This window comes from Erythrolamprus reginae, chromosome 2, assembly GCF_031021105.1.
Source record: "Erythrolamprus reginae isolate rEryReg1 chromosome 2, rEryReg1.hap1, whole genome shotgun sequence".
NCBI lineage: Eukaryota > Metazoa > Chordata > Lepidosauria > Squamata > Dipsadidae > Erythrolamprus > Erythrolamprus reginae.
This window is the reverse complement of record NC_091951.1, coordinates 44,381,731-44,391,416: the sequence shown is the minus strand read 5'-3', so window position 1 is coordinate 44,391,416 and position 9,686 is coordinate 44,381,731. Positions and strand designations below refer to the sequence as shown.

The 9,686-nt window shown below is 42.3% G+C and overlaps 1 protein-coding gene across 1 annotated transcript; it reads right to left on the bottom strand.

Annotated features, from left to right (window-relative positions):
* Nucleotides 1–2,169: 2,169 nt before the first annotated feature.
* LOC139158401 (protein jagunal homolog 1-like) lies at nucleotides 2,170–9,471 on the bottom strand. The gene is given in 3 exon segments (XM_070735709.1): nucleotides 2,170–4,834; nucleotides 9,337–9,428; nucleotides 9,430–9,471. Coding segments are annotated over 3 exon segments (597 nt in total). The 3' UTR covers nucleotides 2,170–4,371.
* Between the last annotated feature and the right edge of the window lie 215 nt (nucleotides 9,472–9,686).

The window sequence follows — 9,686 nt, the reverse complement described above, 5'->3', positions numbered from 1 at the left end:
AGTCTTATATGTTTTATGCTTAAGACCTTCCACCATTCTTGTAGCCCGTCTTTGGACCCGTTCAATTTTGTCAATATCTTTTTGTAAATGAGGTCTCCAGAACTGAACACAGTATTCCAAATGTGGTCTCACCAGCATTCTATATAGCGGGATCATAATCTCCCTCTTCCTGCTTGTTATACCTCTAGCTATGCAGCCAAGTACCCTACTTGCTTTTCCTACCACCCGACCACACTGCTCACCCATTTTGAGATTGTCAGAAATCACTACCCCTAAATCCTTCTCTTCTGACGTTTTTGCTAAGGCAGAACTGCCAATACAATACTCAGATTGAGGATTCCTTTTCCCCAAGTGCATTATTTTACATTTGGAAACATTAAACTGCAGTTTCCATTGCTTTGACCATTTATCTAGTAAAGCTAAATCATTTACCATATTACAGACCCCTCCAGGAATATTATTATTATTATTATTAATATTATTATTATTATTATAGTTGAAAGGGACCTTACAGGTCATCAGGTTCAACCCCCTGCTTGAGCAGGAAATCCTACAGCACTCCAGCCAAATGGCAGTCCAATCTCCTCTTGAAAATATCCAAAAAAGCCACATTCGGAGTATAAGACGCCCCCAAATATTCAACCTCTTTTAAGGGGGAGGGGAAGGTGTGTCTTATATGGTGAAAAATACAGTAACTTGGGCGTATCAAAATATGTTAAGAGCCAGCTGGAGCAGATTTATTACATCCTGGCGCCAACTAAAACCCCAGCAAAAACATTGCTTGGTTTAGCCCTCACTTGTCCTCATGTCATTTTAAATTATTTTAAACGAAGAAAAATGGGGCTTTCCTTGTTGCAAACCCTGCCACTTTCCTAGCATTGTGGTACAACATTCCAGGAATAAACATTTAGATCGTGTACTGCAGAATTCTCCGTTTATCATAACAACCATCAGTTTTCAGAAATCTGCTACCGGTGGTGGTAAACCACTGCCCTGTGATTATCATTGTTTTTCTCTCAATCGGCATTTAGATAACTGCACCATGCTGGTCTTGGCTGATTTTCATTAAATCAAAGTGTACAGTTTGTTGCAATGATTAAAGCATCAAGGTAGAAACTAGGAGACAATAAGTTCTAGACCACCTGAGGATGAGGCCAACTGGACACTTATGCCAGGCCCTCACTCTCCACTTTAGGAAGGAGGTAAAATCTGAATGCTTGCCAAAAACACTGCAAGGATTAGTTCAGATAGTCAGCAAGACTCAGTACTATTTCAAAGGCACCAAAACAACAACAAAAATCATTAGATTCTTCACAACTCATCTGTCGGAACCTGCACTACATATCAAACATTGATACAATGGAACGTGTCCAGAGATATTTCTTGAGTCGAGTCCTCCACTCCTCTGCTTGCAACAGAATACCTTATGCCACCAGACTTGAAATTTTGGACTTACACAACTTAGAACTTTGCCATCTTCGATCTGACCTAAATGTAGTACATAAAATTATCTGCTACAATGTCCTACCTGTCAATTTTTTGCGCTGCTGGGATTTCCCTGAGGCTCCCCTCCATGGGAAACCCCACCTCCAGATTTGCTTGTTTTTGTGATGTTGCAGGGGAATTCCAGCAGCACAAAAACGGGCGCTTCGCTGGCAACGCAAGTCTGGAGGTGGGGTTTCCCAGCGAGGGGAACCTCAGGGGAATCGCAGCATCGCAAAAACACAGAGGTCCGGAGGTGGGATTTCCAGACTTCTGTTGCCAGCGAAGCGCTCGTTTTTGTGATGCTGAGATTCCCCTGCTGGGATTCCCCTGCAGTATCGCAAAAACACAGAAGTCCAGAGGTGGGGTTTCCCATGGAGGGGAGCCTCAGGGGAATCCCGGCTGGCAAAAGGGGTGAATTTTGGGCTTGCACGCATTAATCGCTTTTCCACTGATTCCTATGGGAAACATTGTTTTGTCTTACAAACTTTTCACCTTAAGAACCTCGTCCCGGAACCAATTAAATTTGTAAGACAAGGTATCACTGCATACCTCTTACAGGAGCTAATGTATTTTCTTAACAAAATTAAGGTCTTACAGTAGAACGACTGAATTTGTTGGAACCATAAACCATAAACCATAAAGACACATGATCCACTTTAAAAAACACATTAACTGAGAACAAGATTTTTTTAAGGTAGCATTTTATTTGGTTCACAAGCATCAAGAGCAGAGATGGGTAGCGGCAGCCATTCCTGGAACACCTAGGCAGCTTGTTAAAAAAGTCCCTGTTGGGCTGGCTATAGTGGAAGACGGCAATTCAAGCTGAGGGTAAGTTCAGCAACGGAGGTCTCAGTGCTTGGCATGTACCAGTCCCTGATTGGCAGGGCTGGAGAAAGAGTAAAATTGGGGCGGCAGCTCTTACCACCAGGGTAAGTAGCTGCTCCTGGCATGACCACAGGTAACAATAATCTTTTGACTGGGTTTGGATCATATACTGCTCAAAAAAATAAAGTTAAACCACAGAATATAACTCCAAGTAAATCAAACTTCTGTGAAATCAAACTGTTCACTTAGGAAGCAACACTGATTGACAATCAATTTCATTTTGTTAGCACATTCAACTTTGTACAGAACAAAGTACAGTGGTACCTCTACCTAAGAACGCCTCTGCTTAAGAACTTTTCTATATAAGAACCGGGTGTTCAAGATTTTTTTGCCTCTTCTTAAGAACCATTTTCTACTTAAGAACCCGAGCCTGGAAAAATTTCCCAGGAAATTTCCCAGGAAATATGGGCTACAAGAATGGTGGAAGGTCTTAAAACGTATCAGGAAAGACTTCATGAACTCAATCTGTACAGTCTGGAGGACAGAAGGAAAGGGGGGGGGGGGGACATGATCGAAACATTTAAATATGTTAAAGGGTTAAATAAGGTCCAGGAGGGAAGTGTTTTTAATAGGAAAGTGAACACAAGAACAAGGGGACACAATCTGAAGTTAGTTGGGGGAAAGATCAAAAGCAACATGAGAAAATATTATTTTACTGAAAGAGTAGTAGATCCTTGGAACAAACTTCCAGCAGACGTGGTTGGTAAATCCACAGTAACTGAATTTAAACATGCCTGGGATAAACATATATCCATCCTAAGATAAAATACAGAAAATAGTATAAGGCCAGACTAGATGGACCATGAGGTCTTTTTCTGCCATCAGACTTCTGTTTCTGTTTCTATGTAAATTTGAGAGTGGCATGAAGGCCCGGCCAGTTTCCTGCCATTCCCCCTGGGTTTCTCTCCCTGGCGCAGTGTATGGGAGGCAGCCTTGCGCTGGGTATATGGGAGGCGCGTGCTCCTCCTCACCGCCTCAGAGTCCCTATTATTTTTAAGCCTTAAAGTTTTGGATTTTTTTGATTCACCTCATCTTCTTCCTTCGGCAGCGACTGTCCTCCTCCTCTTCTTCCACCTCCTCCTCCCACCCAGATTCCGAGCTTTTATTTCTTTCCTAATGGGTTTGCACACATTATTTGCTTTTACATTGATTCCTATGGGAAAAATTGCTTCTACTTATAAACTTTTCTACTTAAGAACCTGATCACAGAACGAATTAATTTCTTAAGTAGAGGTACCACTGTATTCAATGAGAATATTTCATTCATTCAGATCTAAGATGTGCTATTTAAGTGTTCCCTTTATTTATTTATTTTTTAAGCAGTGTATAATATTCTGAAGTAGGAGAGGGAGGGAAGGAAGGGAGGGAGGGGAGGGAGGGAGGGAAGAGGGGTTTTCTGGCCTTGTGTGCTGTTTTCCTATTTCTACCAGGACCCAATTATTCACAGCGTAATTCAAAATAGTGCACAGGCGAACCTTTTAAAGTGCATAGCTCAATATTGGTTTCCTTCAAACCAACAGGAGACTCCCAGCCAAGTCTCGTCTGCCTAACTCAAGTGATGGAAGCATTATCTCTAAAACAGGATTGTTAAACTCGTGATGACATGCTGCTGTCATATGACGTATTGCCATTTCCCCCCTTATTTATTGAAAACGGGGGTGGGCCTAGCCAGCGTGTGGCATTTCTGGCCCACGAGTTTGCAACACCCCTGCTCTAAAGGGTAATCCGTTGCCTCTCCTTTGGAAGGAAGATTCCCTAAATCCCTTTCAAAGCAGGACTAACCAAGTCTACAACTCCCAGTTGTAAAATCACAGCAGCTGGAAAAAAAAACCCCGCAGAGCCTAGTTCAATGTTCATTCAGGCAGGTGGAACTCCCGGATCTCCCATTTGCTCAGTATGAATTGTGAAGAGAAACCCAAGAGCGCTATCGACCTCCCCCCCTCTCCCCCACCCCTCAAATCCAAGCAAGTGTTGATGCATGCAGCTGCCCAACCCTCTTGTTTACTTCTTCTTCTTCTCCTGAGTGCTGGTAAACCAGGAGTCCAAGAGCTTCTTGCTGTAATAAAGTTGCCAGCCGTGAACTTGCACCGCCACCACCACCAACAAATACATGACGGAGACCGCAGAGAAACCGAAGATGAAACGGTAGGCCTTGCCGTGGCGGTACAGCTGCTGGGCCATCGGGAACATCTCCATGCTGCCGTAGATGAGAGGCGCCACTGAAAAGAGGCCGGTGCTGATCATGGAAATCACCAGGTAGCTGATGTTGTTTCGGGGGAAGGAGAAGAGGCCAAAGAGGGAAGGGACGATGCTGAGCAAGTACGGGTACTCCCACTGGTAAGGCATGGCCACCTTGTCGTGGGGTAAGAGTCTGAAGTGAGCCACGCACATCTGGGCTGCCACCAACAGCCACAGGCCCACCTGCATGTAGATCAGCTTCTTAATCTCTGACTTGAGCGATACGCTGTGGACAGCAGAGAAAAGACAGAAGGAAGAATGGTGAGTTTGATCCTGCACTTGCCTTGCTTAGAAAACTGGGCTCAATGATGTAACAATGCAGAATCACTTAGTGTATTTATTGTATCTCCGAGTATCTCCAAGACCGCCTTCTGCTGCACGAATCCCAGCGACCGATTAGGTCCCACAGAGTTGGCCTTCTCTGGGTCCCGTCAACTAAACAATGTTGGTTGGCAGGCCCCAGGGGAAGAGCCTTCTCTGTGGCGGCCCCGACTCTCTGGAACCAGCTCCCCCCAGAGATTAGAACTGCCCCCACCCTCCTTGCCTTTCGTAAACTCCTCAAAACCCACCTTTGTCGTCAGGCATGGGGGAACTGAGATTATTTCCCCCGGGCCTATATAATTTATGTATGGTATGTTTGTATGTATGTCTGCTTAATAATGGGGTTTTTTTAATATTTTAAATTGTAAATTATTAGATTTGTCATGAACTGTTTTATTGTGTTGTGAGCCGCCCCGAGTCTACGGAGAGGGGCGGCATACAAATCTAATAAATAAATAAATAAATAATTTTTTAAATTAAAAAAGACCTAAAACTAATAAATTCTATTTAAAAAAAAAAAAATTGGGCTCAATTGTGATTGTAAGTCGAGCACTATCTTTACAAATAAAACTGGTACTTATTTTCAATGGGCACTTCCTTTTATTTCATTTAAAATAATCTTTTTTGGGGGAAAAAACTATCCAGCTACTGCAGATAATCTGACAGCTATTAAGAAAAAACACCAATGGTTGCTTCATTACCTATTCCTGAACTACGGGATAGATCCATGATGGCGAACCTATAGCCCAGAGTGCAAAAACCAGTCCAACAGGCAAACCGGAAGTTTGGAAAAACAGACTTCCGTTTTGCCCGTTGGGCTGTTTTTGCACTCCTGAAGCTTCGGGGAAACTTCCTGAAGAACCTGAGTGCGAAAAACAACATTATGGGCAAATTGGAAGTCCTTTTTTCCGAAGTTCTGGTTTGCCCATTTGTTTATTGTTTTAATAATCTTTATCAAATGTATTCATAAAAAAGAGAAGACAAATAAACAATCAAACATACATTCACACAAATATTTTCATATATACAAGTTTACATTCACAATTACGCAATCACTTATAAATCTCTCTATGTAAACATATTTATGTAGAAGACATTCAACATACTTGAATACATCCTGTTGATCTTTATGTTCTACGACCTGTTGATAAAGTGTGTATCTCCTATGTATCTTATATGTGTTTATAACTTTGTTTTAAGTGATTTTGTATACTAAAACAAAGAAATTAAATTGATTATAATATAGTAGTACCTCTAGATACAAGTTTAATTCGTTCCAGAACTGAGCTCGTATGTTGATCAACTCGTATCTCAAACGAATGCCTTTAGCCTTTGTTTTTCCATGCCGAGATAACCAGAAGCAAGGATTCTTGCGCCACCTAGTGGAAGCTCGGCTCGTATCCCGAATTTGAGCTCGGGTGTCGAACAGAAATTTTGCTCCCGTCGTGGCTCGTAACTTGGAATGATCGCATGTGGAGCAGCTCGTATCTAGAGGTACTACTGTATATGATATATTTCTTCATAACTTTGTATTCATTTGATAATTAAAATAACGGTCTGATGCGTTCGCTTTGGTTAACTATTATTAGTAAATTTCTAAAATTAATTTCTTTCGGTCCGTGTAGGAAGATAGACATTTAGATCTTCTCTGTATTTAGGTTGTCTCAGTTTTTATTTAGTTTTGGAATTTTGAATATTTGTTTTGGCTAAGCCAATTATACCACTTGTTCCAGGCTTTGTAAAAATCAGATTTGTCCTGAAATGTTTGGACATTTTTTCACTGTCCCAGACTTCAGGGAGGCCTATGCACATTGCTTCTTTGAGGAAAACTGTTTCGTGAGAAAGGTGAAGAGGTATTTGTGAAAATGTTTTTCTCCCAAAGCCTAGCAAGCAAACATTTGCTGACCGTTTTTCCCAGTGGAATGATATTGCAATGGAAAAAGCTTCACCAGCTAAATTGCCACCAAGTGACAGCTGTACACAGTATTTACTGAAACATTTACCCTGGCTTTTCAATTCCACCCCTGCCAAGAATGACCACTTTGTGGCACCTATGTCACAGGGAAGATTATGACAACTTTCTCATTTTTCAATATGTACCCACTCAGGTACGCCACCCTGAGTTGCTTTGAGAAGGGTGGCATAGAAATCAAAGGAAGGAAGGGAGGGAGGGAAGGAGGGAAGGAAGGAAGGAAGGGGGGGAGGGGGGAGGGAGGGAAGGAGGGGAAAGAAAGAAAGAAGGAAGGAAAGAAGGAAAGAAAGAAAGAAAGAAAGAAAGAAAGAAAGAAAGAAAGAAAGAAAGAAAGATCTGGTAAATCGGCAACATATTAAACGCCTGGAAAGACAGACTCTATCTTTTGGTTTCCATTTACCTCTTTTTTCAGCCGCTAGAAAAACCAAGTCAGTTCCTATATCAATCAACGAATAATCCATCGTGGTTAAGGTGCTGGCCTAAAAACCACAAGACTATTTCTGGCTCTATTTCTGCCTTAGGCGTGAAAGCTGGTTGCATGAATTGATCAATCATGCTCTTTCAACCCAACTCAACTCACAAGGTCGTTGTTGCAGGGTAAATAGGAAAAGAAGGGAGGTGTATTACCGTATTTTTGGAATATAATTCAGCCTCTTTTGGGAGGGGGGAATGGTGCATCTTATACTGCAAAAAATACGGTATGTATGTTCTCCACCTTGAGATATTTATAAAGTGGTAACATTGAGCTCAGGTGGTGCAGTGGTTAGACTGCGGCACTGAGAATAATTTCAGCTGACTGCTAGCTGCAATTTTGCAGTTCAAATCTCACCAGGCTTCAGGTTGACTCAGCCTTCCATCCTTCTGAGGTGGGTAAAATGAGGACCCAGATTGTTGGAGGCAATGTGCTGACTCTGTCAACTGCTTAGAGAGGGCTATAAAGCACTGTGAACCCGTAAATAACCGTGAAGCCTAAATGCTAAATTTAGCTAAGTCTAAATGCTAAATAGAGGCATGATAAAATGTAATAAATAAATCAGTAAGTAAGGTGGGCTTAAGTATCCAATAATACTTTGATTGGTTGGCCAAACTCATGACATCAGAGAACCTTTGAAATCAAAAATCCTTGCCAAGAAGATTGTTAGAGACTCCTCCAGAAAGTTGCCATGAGTTTAAAGTGACTTGCATAAAACAATAACCCTGCTAAAACCTATGTTTACAAGTAAAGATACTTCTCTACTCTTCTCCATTCCAAAAAACAGAGGACAATGTCCGAGAAAACAAGGAAGGCTTGCTTAACATCAAAGGAGGCCACATTCTCTGAAATAAGTATCGAAAATGTGGTGAAAGTGAAGACGTTAAAGATAGCTGGATTGAATGGATTTGTTCCATTTGAAAGTCTGTCTAGATCGGGGTTCTCCAACCTTGACAACTTTTAAGACGTGTGGACTTCAACCCCCAGAATTCCTCTGCCAGCAAAACCAAGCTGGCTGAGGAATTCTGGGAGTTGAAGTCCACAAGTCTTAAAGCTACCAAGGTTGGAGATGTCTGGTCTAGGTGATACTAGCCACCCTTGTTTTTCCTTGTTTTCTTCTCTCAATAAACTCCATTTAGATCTCGAGAAAGTTGCTTTAACAAGCACATTTCTCATTCAAACCTTGCAAAAGCATTTTATTTGGATGAAAGAGGGCCTCCAGCAAGTCAAATCTTGCTGACCCCAAAGGCATATTATCTAGGCAATAAATCCAATCCTCCGAGTCCTCGGAGAGGGGCGGCATATAAATCCAATCAATCAACAAATAAATAAATAAATAAAAGAGGATGGTTGGCTAGTCTGTGAGAAGGGCGGATAATAATAATAATAAAAATAATAATAAATCTAATTACTAATAATAATTAATAATAAGTACTAATCCTGTTTAGCTATTTTGAGGTGAGCTAAATGCTGCCACCACTACCTGCTGTGACATAGAGGATGCACCAAGCCACTGCAATCGAACAGCATGCTATCCGTCTTGTGTGTGTGTGTGTGTGTGTGTGTAACATATTTTTGCTCATAATGAAAAGGGAGACTAGTATAGATCTATAGTTTATATCTACACACACACATACATACGAAGACATATACATACATACATACATACATACATACACATATACACATATACACACATAAAGGGAGGGGGAGAGAAATGCACTAACTGATTCTCATTTTAGGGGAAACCACCAATTCAATGATCGACAAGAGCAACTAAACGACAATCGTCCTGCCGAGTCGGTTGCAGAGCACGGATCAGACAGGGCAGGCAGGAAGGCGGCAGCCTTCGATGTGCTGCAACATGCAGGTTTAAAGACAAGAAGCAAATATATATATACACTATATATATATTTCTTTTCGCTTCCTAATGGGTGCATGAGCGCGACACCCCACACCCCACCTCATTTGGTAATGCTCGGCCACGCGCTCCCGGTGCCGGAAGTCGCTGCCATCGGTTCCCGTGGCTCGAGGTCCCGCGCGCGAAGCCATCTTTCACGAGGGTCAGAGAGAGGGACCGCCGAAGCGAAGAGCGCATGCGTGTTCACATGTGCTAACGTGTTGCTCTTGGAGCCCCGCCTCCCGCGAATTTGTACTTTCTGTCAATGGCTGCTTCTTTGGGTCGGGCGGGCTTTCCCGGGTGCTTGGGAAAAGAGGCGGTGCTAAGTGTCATTTGCTCCCCCCTCCCACTTTGTCTCCCTCTCTCTCTCTCTCTCCTCTCTCTCTCTCTGGAAGGAAACTACATTTCCCAGC